At 43.5% G+C, this 20,070-nt stretch overlaps 2 protein-coding genes across 9 annotated transcripts in view; one reads left to right on the plus strand and one right to left on the minus strand.

Annotated features, from left to right (window-relative positions):
• Window positions 1–270: 270 nt before the first annotated feature.
• LOC133005821 (rhodopsin) lies at window positions 271–1,323 on the plus strand. The gene has a single exon (XM_061075614.1). It carries the CDS (start codon window positions 271–273, stop codon window positions 1,321–1,323), a length of 1,053 nt encoding a protein of 350 aa, XP_060931597.1.
• Window positions 1,324–3,121: 1,798 nt separating this feature from the next.
• LOC133005701 (membrane-associated guanylate kinase, WW and PDZ domain-containing protein 1-like) overlaps window positions 3,122–20,070 on the minus strand; it is an 87,907-nt gene continuing 70,958 nt past the window's right edge. For 6 of the 8 annotated variants that reach the window (XM_061075469.1, XM_061075468.1, XM_061075467.1 and 3 more), the window contains 10 exons: window positions 18,429–18,684; window positions 16,266–16,357; window positions 15,411–15,606; window positions 15,012–15,314; window positions 12,485–12,688; window positions 10,257–10,344; window positions 10,108–10,165; window positions 8,505–8,648; window positions 8,141–8,279; window positions 3,122–6,629 (listed from right to left, as the gene is read on the minus strand). In XM_061075469.1, the coding sequence (XP_060931452.1) occupies window positions 5,524–6,629; window positions 8,141–8,279; window positions 8,505–8,648; window positions 10,108–10,165; window positions 10,257–10,344; window positions 12,485–12,688; window positions 15,012–15,314; window positions 15,411–15,606; window positions 16,266–16,357; window positions 18,429–18,684 (2,586 nt within the window). In that variant the 3' untranslated portion in view covers window positions 3,122–5,523. The remainder of the gene's footprint in view (window positions 6,630–8,140; window positions 8,280–8,504; window positions 8,649–10,107; window positions 10,166–10,256; window positions 10,345–12,484; window positions 12,689–15,011; window positions 15,315–15,410; window positions 15,607–16,265; window positions 16,358–18,428; window positions 18,685–20,070) is intronic. The other 2 variants (XM_061075470.1, XM_061075466.1) reach the window with 1 other exon arrangement.

Raw genomic sequence — 20,070 nt, forward strand, 5'->3', positions numbered from 1 at the left:
CAGCTACATGATAAAGCAGGTGACCAGGTGTAACCTTAATATCTTGATGAGTGATCAGTTATGTTTGCATAGGTGGCTGGATTAGATATTAACTGTGGCCTAAATCACTTTGTGCTGACGGATTTGGAAAGTGATAATCCAAGGTGTGCCTTTTTAAAAGCCAGGCTGGGGCCCCTGGGTCCAATTGTAGCAAGGTCCGCCTCCATCACTCTCCTCAACAGCCAGAAGAAACACCACTGAAGGGCTGATCGCAAACCGCAAGCCGCAACCATGAACGGCACAGAGGGACCATATTTTTATGTCCCTATGGTAAATACTACCGGCATTGTCCGGAGTCCTTATGATTACCCTCAGTATTACCTTGTCAACCCAGCAGCTTATGCTGCCCTGGGTGCCTATATGTTCCTGCTCATCCTCGTTGGTTTTCCCGTCAACTTCCTCACTCTCTACGTTACCCTCGAACACAAGAAGCTGCGAACCCCTCTAAACTACATCCTGCTGAATCTTGCGGTGGCTAACCTCTTCATGGTGTTTGGAGGATTCACCACAACGATGTACACCTCTATGCATGGCTACTTCGTTCTAGGTCGTCTTGGCTGCAACCTGGAAGGATTCTTTGCAACCCTCGGAGGTGAAATTGCCCTGTGGTCACTCGTTGTTCTGGCTGTTGAAAGGTGGATGGTTGTCTGCAAGCCAATCAGCAACTTCCGCTTTGGAGAAAACCATGCCATCATGGGTTTGGGCTGCACCTGGCTTGCAGCCGCTGCTTGTGCTGTGCCCCCTCTTGTTGGCTGGTCTCGTTACATCCCTGAGGGCATGCAGTGCTCATGTGGAGTGGACTACTACACACGTGCAGAAGGCTTCAACAATGAATCCTTTGTTATCTACATGTTCGTCTGCCACTTCATGATTCCACTGATTATTGTATTTTTTTGCTACGGCCGTCTGCTCTGCGCTGTCAAGGAGGCTGCCGCTGCCCAGCAGGAGTCAGAGTCCACCCAAAGGGCTGAGAGGGAAGTCACCCGCATGGTTGTGATCATGGTTATCGCTTTCCTGGTATGCTGGTGCCCCTATGCAGGTGTGGCCTGGTATATCTTCCTAAATCAGGGCTCTGAGTTCGGACCTCTTTTAATGACCATCCCCGCCTTCTTTGCCAAGAGTTCTGCCATCTACAACCCATTGATCTACATCTGCATGAACAAACAGTTCCGTCACTGCATGATCACCACCTTGTGCTGTGGGAAGAATCCCTTCGAGGAGGAGGAGGGAGCGTCCAGTGTCAAGACTGAGGCCTCTTCTGCCAGCTCTGTCTCACCAGCATAAAAAGGGCCATCTACAAAGGCTCCATGATCCACTATCCAAGAAGAAGACTTCTGCTCCCCCAGGGAAACGACTGAAGGCTAATGTCTACAGAAACAACTTCCTTTTTGTATTTTTCTGAACAAGTGGGTTCAACCTAAAGACAGTATCAGGAAAGGTCAGCCCATTACAGAGTTGTTCCTGTATGTACAGAATATCCAATTTATCAATCTCTGATTTCTTTTTCCTGCGAGTAAAGGAAAAAAATGTTATCTTTACAGTTGGATTCCCATCCTATGATATTGGCTTATTTTTGAATGTAGAGGCATGTAATCAAGGCAACGTAAAATAAATCGCACTTGGCAAATGAGTCATTTTGTTTATGTTTTACTTACAATTTGGGTGGGGAAATTCATATGACTTTAGTATATTTAATCAAATGAATTAATGTGAATGACCTATTCAGAATGCATTTGTCTTGAGTCATTTTATATTTTTGAGATATTGTAGGGACGACCCCCTTTCTACTTTCAGGCAGATACACACAGAATGGGACAAAAAACGTAAACAGCGTGAGTTTCAGTCATAGTGGTACTGCATTGCTACTGTAATCTTATTTCAAACGCCGGTCACCTTGGATTTAGAGCTTGGCCTAGCAATGAGATTATGACATTATTAGTTAGGGGTGAATAATACATGTGACTCAACATCCAGCTTTATCTCATGACAAATATTAATCACATTATTTAAAGGTTAACGCAGACATAATTCTTACTGGATAAAACAAATGTGTATCACCAAGGTGATGCATAAGGTTATAGAAAGGAAACAGTCATCGCCTGTATTAATTACCTTCAATATACCAGGTAAAAAACAGACCTAAATAAAGGAAGAATTGGTAATATGTAGCATATAAACATCTAACGCTCATAAGACGAAGCACATGAACTAATAGATTTAAGCAGATTTGAGCATTTATAAATACATATGTCAAAGACTATATCCCCTCATGTGGGAACCGATCAGGGGAAGCCGATGATGGATGGCAATATTGTAAAACAGAGTTGTGATAAGAGTTGTAATGGCTCTATAGTAAGTATGCGACAGAAATGACAAACTGATTCCTACTTCTGTTTTCTGTTGTTTAGTATTCCAGACTGGGAGAAAAACCAATACCTCAAGATCTCTCCCATAATGACCCTCATGTGTAGCTATAGCAACCGGAATACGGAAATGCTCTGAGAGCAGTCTGATGTCAGACTCCAGCTGAGAGCTAAACAAATGAAAAAGAAATCAATCACTCGGTGCTTAAGCGCCCACATTTATTTGTAAATAAATGATAGAGAAGATCATAAGAGTCCAATAGAATACAAAATAACCCCATAAAAAAGGGCTGTTTTTACAGTGTGTAAATACTTAATTGTTTTTTTAATATATTAGACTGTATCATTGGAGGTGACACTTGAGTATCTTTTTAATGATTGAAAACATGCAAATTTAGTGTTTTTAATTTCACGGAGGACACAATTGAAGGGCGGTAGCAGAGCTTGCACAACTATACCTCATCATTATGTGTTGTTCAAATAAGATGAAATACAATTTCAAAGTAGGTGAGGAAGGCAGCACATCTGAGAGCCCATATTCCAACTTACCGTCACTTCAAAATGTAGTAAATTTTCCTTCAGTCTTCATTGAAGGGCAAAAACTGCGTTGTAAAATGTAGCGTGACCACGAGTGACACATGGGAGTCATTTGATCTGAGTGAACAAAGTCTTCTGATGCATTACTGAAACAAAAACATCTGCGGAGAAATATGAAATCCTTTTGAATTTGTATGGAAAACTTTATTTGATAATAAAAATAGCATTCACAGACTTCTTTTGATAGCTACATATACATTGTAATCCATCTCAAGGAAAGAAGCTGGATAAGTCCACATCTACTTGTACTTAGACTAATGTTATGTATAGCTTCATGGGTCAAATAAAGCTATGAACAATGTAGTATCTATACTGTATATGCATAGTTTTATAAAAAAAAAAAAAGATTGGCCCATATACATGTACTGCTTTTATCAACACAGAGACAGCATTATGTCTGGAGCAAATTGCAAGAAATAATGCTTGAAGAACACAGACTGCATACAAGTGCTTTATAATACAAAGGCAGGCTAACCATCGAGAGAGATTCAAACCATCAAACAGTTTCTGATTGACCAAAGACAGGTTTTCATTTTAAAATGTCTTTACATACCTGATCCAGAGTAAATCAACACATTTCCCATAAATCATCAGGTCCATTTCAGAGATATAAACACAATATCACATTCCTCACTGCTGAGGTTTTTCATAAATTTCTCTTTTGTACAAGAAAAAGGCAACATTTTATTTTATTTACGGGTTCCTAATAGTTACATTGGAAAATTCTTTACTGTTGATGGTTATGTTGATGTATTTCCTTTTTTTTGTGACTTTTCTTGTTAAATACAGTACCATGGCAACAACAGTGATCAAACAATTCATTTGTTGTGGTTTATCCAATATATTTTCAGTTCTTTAATGAAACATAAAACAGAGAATACACACAAAACACATTATAAAGCAGCAGTTCGACTCCAGTGGCGTGACAGCATGGCTCAGCATGGCAGATTGGTCGCCTCCTGTACCAGGACTCTCCATTTGTTACCAACACAACATACAATACATCAGCTCTTTGTGTCAGGACCCAGGAGGTGGTCGATGCACAAATCATCAACATGAGGACAGGGCTAACAATTACTGTGGGATTACAGTGCATGTTCCTTATCGATTATTCTCACTCAGACTTACCAAATAAAGTGGTTAAACTACACTTTAATTTACACATGCAGCTTGCACAGGGATAATTTACACATTGGTTTGTTTTAAAACCTCTGCACATCCACAGAGTTGTTTTCAACTACTCTGGTTGGTTGAAAATGGATTGAAAGACGGTGGAAATTTATGATGTCACAAAAAGTACCAACAACAATTATCATAACACGCCAACAAGTCATCCCGCCCAAACGGGTGCTACAAAATTAACAGGAGAGTGAAACTGTCAGTCAAACCCACTTGTTTCTGAGAAGAGGTCTAATCAGAAAATACCTGTGTGGGTGGATCAAATGTGTGCAGAGGTTTTAAACCTCTTTTCCTTTTTTTTGGCATATTTGAATAATAATATTTTATGGCAGCTTCAGGCTGGCGTTGTGGCATAATGCAGACTCATCTTAAGTACTTCATTGAAAGTAAGATGAGCCACAAATTTAGATAATTCTAATTTTCCCACTATGGAGAATCTACCAGAGCAGTTTTGCCTGTCGCTGAAAGTGAGTCAGGTTCTGTCTTTACACACCAAGGAACAAAGAACCAGAATATTTGAGTTGTTTTTATAATCCTACTCCACGCGAGTAATTAATTTTCACATCAGTTGTCTGATTTACTTTTCTAATTTCAGAATTGTGTGTGGGTGTATTTAGGCAGAGCTGCCACACACTTCATGGGTGCAACACAAGTAAAGGTACAGCATGCTTTCCCAGGTACAGTGTATACTTCTACCTTGGCCCTTTAATGGTTTAGTGAAGGTTGCTCAAGATATGTGCCAAATTAAAAATAAATAGTGAGCAAAAGGTCATATATTATTTCTATAATTATCACTCTAGTTTCACCATCAGATATTCAATTTTCATATTTGCCTCCAAGTCCAACCTGATTTTCATAGTTCTTGTGAACCATCAGTGTCTTGTGCTATAGTTTTTTCAGTAAAGTAATTCAGGAATGGAAAAAAATATCTACAAAACAAGTTAAAAACAAGTTTAGTAGTTAGAAGTTACCACAACTGGAAGCATGTTTCATAACTCTGAGGGAACAAATATTTAGATTCAGCAATGCCTACAAAAGACATATCACTGATTTCATATGCAGGCACATACAATACCTTTACCATAGTACAACAACCTCTGTTATGTTAAAAATAACTATAACAATGACAAAACAAACAGTATGAACTGTGAGAAGGATTGTACTCCTGCTGTTTTAGGAATCTCTGGATGGGATCACAAGTAGTGAAGTCAATCAAATTAAATCAATACATCAGTGGACCGAAATAAAGCACAAGAGTTAGTATCCTCAGAAGTACAATTCCAGTGTATGGTACATAGTTTGCCCAGACAGAGGAGAGAGTGGCGAGGGGGATCTCTGCTCTGCTCTAGATGCTGAGGTCTTTGGAGCTTTCTGTGTACAGCCTTCTCTTGGGCTCAGGGAGCTGGTTTGGGCTGCGGCCTACTGCATTATTGTTATGGCCTGTGTTGTTGTAGGCAGCATTTTTGTTTGGAGTGTTGTTCTTCATCATGCTGTAGTAGTCCTTCAGTCTGGGGGCTGCTGCATAGTTCAGTTCATCCCTGCTGTAGTTGCTGTCAGGGGAAGAGTCCCGCTCCATCCGGTATCGTCTCTCTGGTGTCCCGTTCAATAGACATGTCTCCTCCGCCCTTTCAGAGGAAGAGTCCCTCAAGAGGTTGCCGTTTTTCGTGGTTCTCTCGTTTGTGCGACCCCTGGACAGAGACAAGGAATCCCCGTAGTTGTTGGTGCGCTCGGGTGTTGTGGCCTCCCTGACTCGCCCAGCCATTTGTGAGTCCTTGAGGAGCCTCCGCTCATATAACTTGCGTTCAGGAGTGACTGTGAGGAACCCACCGTCATCGTTATCCCTCTCAGGTGTACGGTCCCGATGTGCTCGCTCGGCCCTGCGGTCCATCGACTTGGCCCGCCGGCGATCAGGAGACGAGTTGCGCTTTTGGGTTGGTGAGCGGTCAAGGGAGCCGCGGCGCTGCAGGCGAAGCCTCCCATCCAAAGTAGAACTGCTGCTTGAGAGCTCACGCCCCCTCAGTTTCTCGGCAGCTGCAGCCTTCTTCCCCGAGCTGTCTTTCCTCAGAGTCTTAAGGAGTTTAGAGATGCCACTCTCCGACTCTGACTTTTTGACTTTGCGGCCTCGGCTCTTCTTGTTGCCACTTCTACTGTTGTTACTGTTGTCTGGAGACTGTTGTGTGGGGGTACTTTGACTGTGATTGTTATTCCAGGTGTGATGATGGTGGGGGTTAAATTGCCGGCCTTGGTAGTCCATCTGATCTGACCCAGCCCTGTCCCTGTTCCTGTCCCCGTCTCGGCCACGCGCAGCCTCCTCCTGGCGTGATGGTTTGTGAAGGTCTGGTGGAAAGCTGGACTCCAATGAGGTGTGATATCGGCTGTTGGGTGGCAGCGTTCTCACTTCCGGAGTGTTTTGTGCCCCGGGTGTGGGAGGGTGCCCGTCACTGCTGCCGTCTGCAGGAGAGGAAAAAGGAGGAGAATCTTGTTGACTAGAAAAACCTTACATGAGGACTGGGCTTGCGGAAAACCAATAATATTGTGTACCGCAGACATGACTTTCAATTGGGGTCAGATGAGTTTTTGCATTGACGTGACAGCAGGTCAATGCAGAGATTTATGGAAATCATGCAGTCATGTGCTCTTTCATAATATCTCCAGAAACAAATAAAAATGTGTGTATAATATTCTGCTATACACCAGTTCACATAAATTGCATTGAAGTGATAATCACTTCAATATGGTGTCTCTACAGGGCTGCAGGTTGAAACACAAGGTGATGTCAGCAACAACAACAGCAGGTGCAACACATTGGCAAGTGTAGGGCAGGGGTTATCAGTGACACAGCAGGCACCTGGGAAATCATTCAAGACAACATGGTGAACAACGCAATGGGCATCATCGGGAGGAACAAACCAAAAGTAAAACAAAAACAAGTGTGTTTGACACGTTGCTGTGACAGCAGCATGTGACAAGCAGAGGCGTTAAATTACTCCCTTCGAAGATATCTGGACTGACTCTGGCATAAGGGAGACGATTTGCTTGTGTATTGATTCACAAAAGTTACTTCAGTTCAATTCAGGCATAGCAAGACGTAAAGCTGGTACACAACGTAAAAAACACGCCCACGCGCAAACACACAAAGTGGGATGCAGGTAGGGATGAACTGGAAGGACGGGTGGGTAAAACCGACAGGAAAATAAAAAGACGGTAGTGAGAGGGAGGGGACTGGGACAGACTTTTGGCTACAAACCGTGGTCTGATTTTGGCCCATTAGGTAGAAACAGGGCTCTCCCATCTTGTCATTCCTCATTGTACCAACAGCGAGATGAGGAGCCATCATCGCTGGAGAGAGGAGGAAGAGCCCAGCAACAAGAAGAGATTCAGTGAGAAAGCAGGAGGAAGAGAGGAGAAGACAAATAAAACAGACAAGAGGCCGATTTACAGTGCAGCTTAATCCAGAGAAGAAGATGTTTGTTGTGAAAGACAAGAAAACAATCACTTGATATAATATTAAAAACCTGAGAGGGATTTAAGTGTCAAGTTAAGTTAAAACGCACATAAGCCAGAAAATATAAAAGAGAAATACAACAATGTGACTCAAACTGAGCGTAACAATCTATCTTTTAAACATACAAATCCTAAAGAGTTTAAATCACTCGAGAAGCTTTTGTGGCGACTACTTCTTCATTAAACAATAAACCATGACAGTCTTGTGCTGAAACCAGGCAGTTTACATCAAATAAAGTATCAACGTATCCGTGTGTTAAATATTTATTATTTACAGTTATAACATTCATGAAAATCAGGTTAAACAAAAAGAGGTTTCTCTGCAGTGTGCTATGCAGATGAGAAACTTTATTCTAGTCCACGCTGTGAACAGCAGCAACATTAATAGAATTCCAGTGCTGACAATAGCAGTTTATTTACAGGAAGCAGAGAAAATCATTTGCGGCGTGTTAACCTACCATATTCAGGAACAGATCCATCTCCCCGCTTGAGGACGAGCCGCGCCCACCGACCCCCGTTCTTGATCAGTTCAATGGCACGTGAATGCTTCATGTTCTTTGTGCTCTCACCGTTTATCTCCAGGATCTCATCTCCCACCTAAACCAAAGAGAGGCCCTTTTATTTTCAAAAGCCAGCTGGTAATATTTCACTAACAGTGTGCAGAGAAATTCACCTATACTGCCCCACAAAGGCAGGCCGCAGTCACTACAGAATTGCTGAGTTTTTGCATTTTATTCAATATTGATTTACAGTCTGCCAAGATTTATAGAGGAGATAAATTTGAGCGAAAAAAAGTCCCTGTGGTCACAAACTGTTTCATACCCTCATCTTGCCGTTTCTGACAGCAGCCCCATCCTCGGCTAGTCTCAACACGTACAGGTCCATGCTGTACTCCCGTCCGCCTCTCAGGCTGAAGCCGAACCCTTTGCTGTCCCGCTCCAGGTCGACAGAATAGAACTCGGCATCCTGCGAGGCAGAGAAGAAGTGATAAAGAGAAAGTCGCAGAGAGTGACCAGAGGGGAGGATCGAATAATCCGTGGTGCAGTGGAGTCAAAAGGTGAGTCCAAAACGTCAGGACTAATCAAACCATGTCCCGCAAAAACTCACAAAATGTCAATGGAGGTACAATACGTTGGAATGCATGAATAATTCATGCCACAAGAGGCTGTGAGCAGGGTACAGATCACTAAGCAAGGGCAACACAAGGGCTGGACCAAAACTCACCGCACTCATCAAATGTTCCCTCCCAAGAGAAACATGGTCTCCCCCAAAATCGTTTTCTCTGGTGCGAAGGTGCGAAGCTTTACTCAGCATTAAACCCCGTTTGAATATCAGATTTTACTGATTTTGAAGAAACTTATAAGGTCAACAAAAGAGGTAAATTCAAGTAAGGACTGAGCAAAACATTGCTATTTCTGTGCATTTATAGGAGGGTTAGGGTTATTTTTGTGGGAGAGATCTATATGTACATAACAGAAAAATAAAGTTTGGGATATGACACCTCAACTTAGTCAAAGATTGAATCTAAAATGCTGCTGTGTGTGCCATCAGAATAATTGTACCTAAAATGGACTGTATGTGCAAACATAACCTTGATTTTGAATACAAGTTGTTTGCTATTTTTTCTCTTTGGTGGAAATATAGCGACATGTTTAATGCACATTGTGATTTAAGTGTGTTTCTATCGATTTTCACATGACCTAAACTGGAAAAGCACTCGGAGAGCACAAACCTCCCCCAAGGCCCAACATTTCCCTTCTGACACCAGATTTAAATTCACCACGTCCAGATTTTTAGATGGATCTGTGCCAATTTCACACATTCTCTGAGAAATCAACAAATATGTTGAAAAACGCCTCATTTCTTTTCTGCTAGATACTTGATTATCTCAGTTGTAAATCTACTACGATGTTATCACAATGGGCATTTTCCCGAAACTGGGTCAGGCTGCACAAGTGTAGCTTTCCCAGCATTTATGGTAAAAGACAGGATAAATGGACTGTATTTACACAGTGTTTTTCTATTGACTGCTCACGCTATATAATGGACGTTGTGTGTTCATCCAGAGTAGTTAGGGGTCCGGTGCCTCGCTCGAGGATACTTGCTCTCGTCCCTGGATGTACGTCATTGTAAAGAATTGATTGTTGGTATGTCCGATAACTTTCGGTCATAATTCAACCTCGCTCTGTTGCTCAATATTTGTAACATTCTTAACACAGTTATTTTACGCCACTATTCATGAACAACTCTTCTGGGAGGAAAATGCCTTCTGGGAGAGACTGAGCATTTGCACGATTATCTGCCAACTCAAAAGAGGTTTTTCCTCTGTTTATTGCTAAGGTCCGTTTTATGCACTGTGAGTGACGTAGTGGTGACGAAAACCCAGATGCTTAAAAGCTGTGGAGTGAAAACATCTTTTTCTTACCTGTGTCTGATTTTGTGTGGGTGGAGGAGGAGGAGCTCCTTTCGACTTGGAGTTATTCCTATAAAAACAGAGATCAAAGAATAAATCCTCGACAGGGAGATGGATTTGTGCGAATTTAAGAAAGAAATAAAGGAAAGGCGATCACCTACCGTAACTCTGTGGTCTGTTGAGGTGTGTGTGTGGTGGTGATGGTAGCTATCTTCTCAGCATTAGTCAGCAGAGAAGCATTGGAAGATTCTGAAGAGAAAACAAAAAATATATAAGATGGAGAAAGAAAAATCAAACACACAACGACTGCCTTTGTTGAATTAATTTGCCCATAGCAGTGTTTTTCGAAAACCTACTCAGAAGAGAAAAACGTTACTGTCCAGAAGAGTCGCTTGAACCACCCACAGGCTACTGTTTTCAACCTGATGCTAACTGCCTGTGATGTTGTCATTTGCCATTTGCTCATGAACAACGCGGCTGCACTGCACAAACAAACCAAAAGAACAGCAGTAACGGGAAAAATAAAGCTCACGACTTGCGTCATTGTTTCATTTACAATTCCAGGATACTACAAAAAAAAATAAGGACAACTGTCTTGTCTTGCTGTTCTTTAATTCCATCTTCCCACCAGCCAGGACACCGCAGGACACATTTGTTTCCACTGACGCTGGCACAGCTACAGCTCTGTCCCTGTTCAGCAGGAAACGTCAGCCTGACTCATTCGTCTATGACTTTTTTCTCACTTTCCCCCCATTGCTAGAAAATGAACAGTTTTCTAAAAGCACACATCTTTTGAAGCATCTCAAATGAGAATAACTTGGACTAATAAAGGCCACCCTTCCCATTTTATAAGGCCATGCCTTTGTTTTCTACTAGGGTCCCTTACATTTTGCAGTTGTATGCACAAGCCAGTGGGTTGGTGAACATGTGTGTGTAGGAGTTTGTTCCCACCTCTCTCACCTACAGTCTTAATTAAGCTATATTTTCTGCCTCTGAGGAGGATGTTGCTGCATCGCTCTGCTCTGTGTTGTCATTGGTTGACCAGTGGCTCAGCTCAGTCCCAACACTTAACCTTATTTTACACAAGCCGAGGAGCTTTGGGTCATGAACTACAGAGGATTTAAAATCCTTGATTAAAAACAGCGAGGACATTTTATTAATTTAATATATGCTGCCATCACTGACACTATACCTTTGAGTCATGTCCTAAAACTGTAATTAGGCTATTGTAATTCTTTATCATTTTGACACTGAAAATTTCTGTCGGCAGGTCTATGCTTCGTTCTGCTGGACAACACTGAAATACTGTTGTGATTTAATTTTGAAAGGTTAGAATAATGATTCTCATTACCAAATTGTATATCACAGTAAAAAACAGAGTGCTGCACATTCAGTCACTACGGCATGCTGGGTCATCTGTAAGGGTTCAACTGTGCAGGACAGGAGGCACTGGGCAGGCCAAGAGATGAGAACCATAAACCATGAGCTGGCCCAGAGATTAAGTGGAATACGGAGTCAGGTACAGCCTGATCTTTCCAGCGTATGTTGCATGGTACAACTGAGGCCTTCTTATTTATTTCAAGTTTGATATCTAACTAGAAAACTCAGAGGGTTTTAATGCTGCCATTGTCAGACACAGAAGAATCACATCTTCAATACCTTCGAGAGCTGCAGTATCTTTGGCACTTATGGTGATGTGGAAAATGAAATACCGTCAGAAATGTTTAACTTTAGAGCCCTGACTTGTCACATTGAACCTTGGAACATCCCTCGTCCAGGGTGTACCCCACTTTTACTCACTGGAAATGGCTCAATCTACCCCACAAAGGATAAGAGGTGCAGCTGATGGATGGATACCGTGGATAATTATCCAAAAAAAAGCATGACTCACTGCCATTTAATATTTAATAATGACAGTAATTGCATACATTAAATGGAAGTGCACTTGTTTTTATTTAGCCTTTAGAAAGCTTCTTTAGGAACATGCTTGTGCTGAAGTATTACACAGCTCTGTTTCCTTTCCTAAACTAAGCTGAGGAGATTAACACCAACAGGAAGGACATGATTAAATGTGTGCAGTGCTTTTAATCCTTTCCGACTGACAAAATATTGCAAATGGCAAAATATCCGGTAAAGAAAATAAACAAAAAGCACAGAGAAAGTGAGGGAGAGGAGAAAGAGTTATTGTGGAAGCTCTGCATTATTTTCTGGGGGCAACTTCATCTCACTCCTACTCAGTGACTCACTCTCTCAGGGTTCACACCCTGATGAAAAGTGCTCTTGCCTGTGAAGAGCAGCAGTGCCCTTTTCTTCCCACTGCATCCATGAATAAGTCACATCATGCTACATTATGAAACAGCCATGTGAGGCTAGAAGCCAAAAGCCTTACCATCACCGGGGATGATCCTGAGCGAGACTGTGTTCCCGGCTTCTTTGATCAGGTTCACGATGTCCGAGTGCGACTTGTTGGTGATGGAGCAGCAGTTGACAGACAGTATTCGGTCCCCGACTTTCAGCTTCCCGCAGCGGTCCGCCGGGCTGCCCTCGATGATGCGTCCTATTTTGTGAGGCATGGCCACACAAGCATTTCCAGCTTTTGTTTGAAACCATATGTGTGTTTACATGTGTCAGAAATAAGGTGTGATGGTGGTTTGACAAATTGATTTGTGTGATTGTTTGATTTCATTTGATTAAAAGGAAAAGGACGGAAAGAAAACATGGAGAGAGAAGAAGAAGGGAAGAAGGAAGGTCAATTGTCTAATCACCAAATCTCAGTTCACCCACAGAAAACCAATAAATTGTGTGCACCTCGTATGCTAACATTCTGTACACATGCAAAAAACAACCTGACTCAGAGAGGAGGAAAAACAGTATAATATCAAAACCTTGGGCATGCACTGATGTCCTCTGCCCCCACCGTGTGACGTGTTAATCAATGGACTGTGAATCATATGCCACCAGTCAAGGTCCGCTGAGGTTAACACTTGACTGCCTATCAATACACTGGTCACTGCATCCTGATTGTTCCCAAAAACCACACCTCCCTGCCAGGGACCGGACAACACACAGCCGTTGCTGCAGTTTAAGATGTTCAAGTAAAATGACCGGGCTGTGTAAACAGGAGACGAGATGTTTGTGGTCAATGCGAGCGCTACAAAACATACATCCTGCACCTGAATGACAGCTCAATACTACACGTCTTGTTTGCACAGTAGCCCTGAACAGACCCTGGGGATCCGAGCTCTGCACGCCCCCGCTCCTCGTCAGACCCTCCTCCTCCCCTTCTCCTCCACGCTATTCCCCCTCCATCTAGAACCGCAACAATTACATTATGTCTCTGCCTTGATTGAAATAAATGCACTTGTATCCAGTCACTGTCTAAATGATGAGATATGAATCATTTACTTTGTGTGGCAAGTCCCCAAGATTTAATACCAAAGCTGCTAAACCAAACACCAACCCCAGGTCATTACAGGGAGGGATGAGAGGGGGATGGGCCCCGCTGGACTGGAGCAAAGTGGTTTGTGTATCCACAGTGTGTGGGATATCGAATCAGCAGAGAATGCTTTATTTTTCTCACGATTAAAACAGTATCTTGTGCTCCTGGAAGAATCTTCTGAGCTGTGTGTTTGTTTTTGTTTTCAACACACATTCCTCTGTCAGATTTCAGCTCATGTCCCACATGGTCGTTATCCATTACCCGAGTGAGCGCAGGATGCTACAACACGATCCCAGATCAACTCGTAAAAGCTGAAAGTCCATTCATTTCCTCCTCCTGTGACAAACAGTGACGGAGCACAGAGAGGCAGCAGCAAAAACAGAAACCTTAAAAGGCTGGAAAACCTTTAGACGTGGTTGTTGACTAACACCACCACTAGCGCCACTATGAATAAAACATCCCTTCTTGCATTTTATTTTGCAGAGCAACACCATTAGCCCATGGGATCAATGAGATTTTCACTGGGCAGTTAGCATGGCTAACGTCTCATCCATTTTCGTGACACGCCACAGTGCATCATCATAATGGCCAAGCTATTCGAGAGACCTTGACATGACATTGATGTTTGGAATTCATCACTCGGAGGTTAATGCCAAATTTGCTCCAGAACAACATCTACAACTCCTCATCAGTGCCCGAGCAGCTTTAATACATGCAATTCTGCGGTTTTCCTTGATGTGCAAATGGTATAGACAGATATATTCTTTGCTGAGTAGACTCCAATTACGTGCTGAATGAATTGTTGTGGGCAGCTGCGAGGCATGAATCTGTGATGATGGTGTTTGTGATAAAGCTGTAGCCAGCCTGATCCCAAGGGGCCGAGCTCAGCACATGAAGAGATTTCTTTATCCCTGAGCTTGTGACGGTAGGTGTGTGACCTCGGTTTGTGGCGCACTCCTGTCAAACGTCACTCGCCTGCTATTCATAAAGTGGAGTGGAGTCAATGAGGAGTGACTGCAAAAATACTGACATTCTGCCAGGAGATGGCATCAGTCATTTCACTCAGAGGTGCGTTCCTGATCTCCGTGGCTTGAGTCTGAGGGTTTCTTTCATGTTTCAGAACGTAGGACAGGATGGTTAATATCCCTTGTATGTTTGACGGTGGTCAACCACCAGCAAGTATTTAGCGATCACCAGCAAATGTTAGAGACCACTGACAGATGTTGGGGACATCTCATCGGATGTGTACCTTGGTGTCAATTCCTGCTCCTCACAATAAGAGAATGAATAAATCGCAGAGAAAAATAATGATCATGCACCAACCCAGATTAGAGCCCGATTAAAGTCTAACTTGAACCATGCTATTCTTTGAAGCCAAACCAAGTCAGCCAGTAGTAAACAAAATAAATCCCCATGTCACACTGGATAGAAATCCCTGTCAATCTCCACTAGCTGCAGCTCGCTCCGCCTCACTTACCAAACGTTGTGCCGGCGTCGGGCCTGGAAACAGACGACACGATGACGAACCCGAAGCCCTCGTTCTCTCCACGCTGGATCTCCACGTCGTACGGCTGTAGGGAGGCGGGCACCACCGCACTCCCGCTGCCGCCTCCGCCGCCGCTGCCTATACCGCTGGTAGACCCGCTGCCTGAGCTGACGGTGTTGAGCGAGTTCTGGCTCCCCTGGGGGGTCCGCTTGCCCTCCGTCAGACTAGGTGCCTGGGTGCTGCTGTGGTGGGAGGAGGCTGGTGATGGAGGTACGTCACCCTCTCCTTTTGACCCTGGAGAGGAGGAGGAGGAGAGTGGTTAGATGAGTGTTGCAGTGTATATCTTGGGCTGCCTACACACAGAAAAGTTTTATGTAAAGCTCTCTTCACCTCCGTATCCAGGGGACTTGCGTCTGACTGTGAGGTTGACATGGCCCTGTTTGGCAGCCTGCTGCATCAGTTGCACCACCAGCTGGTGAGACTTGCCCACCACCGCCGTGCCGTCCACACAGATGAGCTCATCACCCGAACGCAGACGCCCATCTTCATCTGCAGCCCCGTACTTCACTATGTGCCCTATGTAGATCTGGAAAAGCCACAGCCCACACAATGCATGTTATCGGAGATTTTGGTTACACAAAGCTTTTGTCAAATGATCTAGCGTCATAATTATGATGCTGTGGCTAAGCTGCAGTAAATTAAATAAAGTAAATGAATCCATCAGCTAAAAGAGTACAATGAATCAGTGCATACATTAAAGCTATTTGTGGCTGACTTTTGGAGAAATCAAGAATACAAGTGCAGCCTATTGCGGCCGTACAGAAGCTGGTGTGATTTAGGCATCGTGTGGGAGCACACACACGACAGAAACAAGCGCACAACTACTCTTTGGCACAAACAACAAGTACCAACTCCTGTGGGGTGGACCTGCAACCTGCTTCCATTCTGTTTCCCTCTATTCCTCAAATCCTGCCTTTCTTTCCCCCTCTTGCTCCCTTCTTTTAAGTCAAATATGGCATGCTGGATTGGTGTGCACGGCCTTTGACTTTCTTAACAAGCTGTCTATACGATCCTCCGGGGACTACAACTCTAGTTAGAGGGAGAGTGATGGTTGACAGGCTAATCCACACAGAGGAGCACGAGGAGAAGGAAAGACAGACTCAACCAACAACACACTGTGAGGGCTGAGGAAAAGGATGGAGTGTTCAGGGAACAGCAGTAGTATGAATGTGGAGGGATACTTACAGGCTCCCCGGGCTCATTTCCTCCAAGGATGCGAAAGCCAAAGCCTGTATCCTTCCGCCAAAGGAAAATGTCCTGCTCCTGGCAATCGGGCACTGAAATACGAAGGGAGAAACAGTGAGAGGACGACACCAAACCGCCCAAAGACCTGATTGACCGATTAGCATCTTTGCACGCTAATCACCGAATGCTTGTTCTCTAATCAACGAGTTATGTCAAGTTTTTTCTAATTGTCATATATCCCTGTCTAGTCGTGTTTTTGCTGATCAGTACGGTCTCATGCTGTGAACATGTCATACTCGGGGATCTGCATTCTGAAGAGTTAATCGATGTCAGTCTCCACTATTGCCCTTAATTTACCCAAATTTTCACACAAGCATGAATTTTTGGAATCTTTCTCCTGTTTTTCATGATACACACAAACACAAAACTACCCACTCGTTTACATCTCACCATGGACAAAGCAGGCCATGGAGGAGGACACAGGCAATTTGGTGCCGGTCTGTTCAGCCCAGGGGGGCCAGAACGCACCGGAGGCACAGGACATTTTTTTCCCTGCACTGCCTGCTGTCTACACGGCTGCCACATAAGGCCAGCAGTCGAACCCATTAGCTTCAGTTCTGCGGTTCCCTCGATAACTCACCCAGTGTGATTTAAGCTGCAGCGGCTAGACTTGTAATTAACACTCCGCTGACCCGTGTCTATGGAGTTGTGAGCAAAGTAAACTAACAGTAGGACATTGGGCGCATCAAGCGACAGGTGACACGACGCGCTGAAAGAAGCAGGATTCCCCATAGCTCACTTCTCAGTTACAGTGTCCTGCCACTGACACACAGTTCCTGCTGCACTGATGCATGGATGCACCTACTCTCGAATTCAAGAGTGTGTCCTTGTATGTGGGAGCCTGCCTGAATAGACATAAAATACAGACACAGAATCTGAGCTTCATTTCTTTGTCTCTCTGCCTATTCTGTTTCATTGTGTCTCGCCCTCCTCCCCCGATGACTCTAGAAAAGGGGCTGCAGCTCCTTCAGGGTTATCAAGCAGATATACCAATCAGCCGCAGCTTAAAGCAGCCCTCTCCGGGCCCTGTTAATATTTAATCATAAGCAGCCCTAGATTCCACAGGCAGCCATGATTATTAACCAGCACTGCAAATGTTCGGCATGTGCACGACTCGCATGTTGAGCTGGCAACCATCACAATGCAATATTTCACAACACAGAGACGTATTTCACAGCACATGCAGACCTTGTCTTTAATATCACCGGCAGTATGAGTACAGGAGAGGGGAAATGTATATCAGTCTGAAGACGAGAGTGAACCTGCTATTTCGGAGGATCCATCCTCTTTCTCAGAGATTCCTCCATTAGAAACAGAAGTGGTGTGACATCCCAACAGTGGTTTACTATGCAGAGTAATGCAAGAATAGGCCACAACTATAACTATAAATAATATTGAGGAGTTTTATGCAGGCTTTCTAATTTCCAGTTTTTTTATTCTGTTTTCCAGTGTGAGACAAGCTGTTTTCAAGGAGACTTTCCTCTTGAAGGCATATTTTGTCACTGGATCAGTTGTGACTCAGTAAGCACACAATTGTTTAACAAACACAAACACACACAGAGAGATGTGGCCTCTGGTCATCACACTGAATAGTGAACACTGAACTCTGGACGAATTAAGAATTAAATTTGCTGATATTCTCCAAGCAAAGTCATCAAAGATGTTTAGATGTCTTCATTTCATCAAAAGAGTCTGACGATTTAGGCAGGGGATATAACACAGTAGTTTAGAGACAGTTGTCTGTTAAAATAACCTTTCCTTGACCTCTACGTCTAATCCCCAAATCCTGCAATGGACCTTTTATACAGTACAAAAAGAAAAGAAGAGGATGCTGAGAAACAGAATAAAAAAATTGTATAAACCAAAGAAAATGAGGAGAAAGCATTTTTATAGAAATCATACACAACGTGATACATGTGATACAGCTTCAGGTATTTGGGTGTCATTCCACAGCTGAGAGCTTCTTTTTATTTTGTTATCTTTAGCTACTCGTCTCCTGACAGATGATCTCAGGCCACATCCACACCTTCTTTCAAACTTTTTTCAACTCATCTCAGCAAACATCTTAAAAAACAAAATAAGACCAGACTGAATTCTACTCACGTCGGCTCTCGTACATGCTCCTGGACTGCGCCCAGATCTTAAAGGGGTCTGGCTTCTTCTGCAGGGTGAGGGTGCCATCTGTGGGGTCCAGAGGGGGCAGGCCTGGCAGAGGCTGGGTGGGGGCAGCAGGAGTGGGACCCACGGACTCGCTCGGCATGGCAGAGGGTGGGTGGCTGGGGGAATCGGTGTGGGTGCTGCGATGGCTGCACACACTGTGCTGGGAGCTGCTCTGGCTGTCTTTCCTCTCTAACTGGTGCTGGGAGGACAGAAAGCAGAGAGTGAGGTGTGTGAGTGATGGGGGGGGGGGGGCATGAGCAGAGGATGGAGGCAGAGGGCAGCGAGAGCGACAGTGAAAAGCGAGGTGGTGATAAGGACGAGATATGGGAGAAAGAGGCGAGTGAGAAAAGTGTTGATGGAGGACAAAAAGAAAGAGAAAGCGACCAAGGTCATCTTTTTTAGACATTGCAGTAGAAAATCTCTCACTATCTTTCTCTTAAACATCTGCTGGAGTGTGAAGAGAAATGATTCGGTTTCCATGGTAGCCAGACAAAGACAGTTGGAAATGTGAGGGAATTTTATCGAATAAAGATACAGCCTTCGTGAATCCCGTGAGTCTTTGGAAACAGAATCAAGGTTGGTCTCATAGTTGAGGCTGAAATGTGTGAAATCTGGCCTGAAATCGAAGAATCTCAGTATTATTATTAGTAAAAAATAATGAGCTGTTTTAATTGTGAATTTTAAAAAACTAAATGAGTTTGGCACTGAAAATATTCAGTGTTCGTGACTTTAGCTCAGAATGAAAAAGCCCACTCGTTCATTTCAATGATTCTGTCTCAAGCTGTGAAACGCTTGATCTCTGTAAAAATATCGTGAATAGACAGAGTCTGTAGGTGAGACAGGACTTTGGGGCAGGAAGCCTTTTGTTTTCTATTTCTAGTTTGACCGATCACGCTTTGGTTGCCCACAGGTAAAACAGTGTGTGTGGAGAGCAAGAGAAGTGGAACACATGGACCAATAAGTCTTGGCTTTCTGCTTTTATAGTTGGCTGCATTCTTTTTCAGATAGCTGTTAAAGGAGATTAGCCAAAATGTCGTTAAACACCTATAAAACCCTGATAGCATATGGATGAGGGTCACTTCAGGCAATGATGCGCTCTTCTCTCCTTCTTGTGGTGAATCCTCAGATTTGTTATCCTTTGCTTTCCCTTTCCTTTGCGATCCACGGTTAAGAATCAAACAAACTTCCACACACTGCTTCTCGAATGCTTTGGTTTTGTGATAATCTGATCACTGGTCTCCTCCCTGATTTTTTATTTTTATAGCTAAGAAATCATTTTTATTTACAGCAATGCAACAAGTCAAACTGGACCACAAAGAAAACTACGTCAAACACTCTGATGCGTTGATAGACAGTTAATTTTAAATCCAAAGATGTCATTACAGTTGAAACATGTGTGGTCACAGTTTTGCTTCTAGCTTTTTACTTTGTGTTTGTTGTAACAAAATCTAAAATAATTGCCGATGTAACGACTTTAAACTTCAAGGTTTTATTGGCCAACTTCCTGATTCATATTTCGTTGTGACTGGGTGACTCTACCAACACACCCCCACTACTGAAGCCACTTGTGTTGTTTTAATACCAG

Source organism: Limanda limanda, chromosome 7 (genome assembly GCF_963576545.1).
Source record: "Limanda limanda chromosome 7, fLimLim1.1, whole genome shotgun sequence".
Taxonomy (NCBI): Eukaryota; Metazoa; Chordata; class Actinopteri; order Pleuronectiformes; family Pleuronectidae; genus Limanda; species Limanda limanda.

Excerpts from the sequence above, each read along its gene's own strand:
- LOC133005821 (XM_061075614.1), top strand. The coding sequence starts at position 271 with ATGAACGGCACAGAGGGACCATATTTTTATGTCCCTATGGTAAATACT.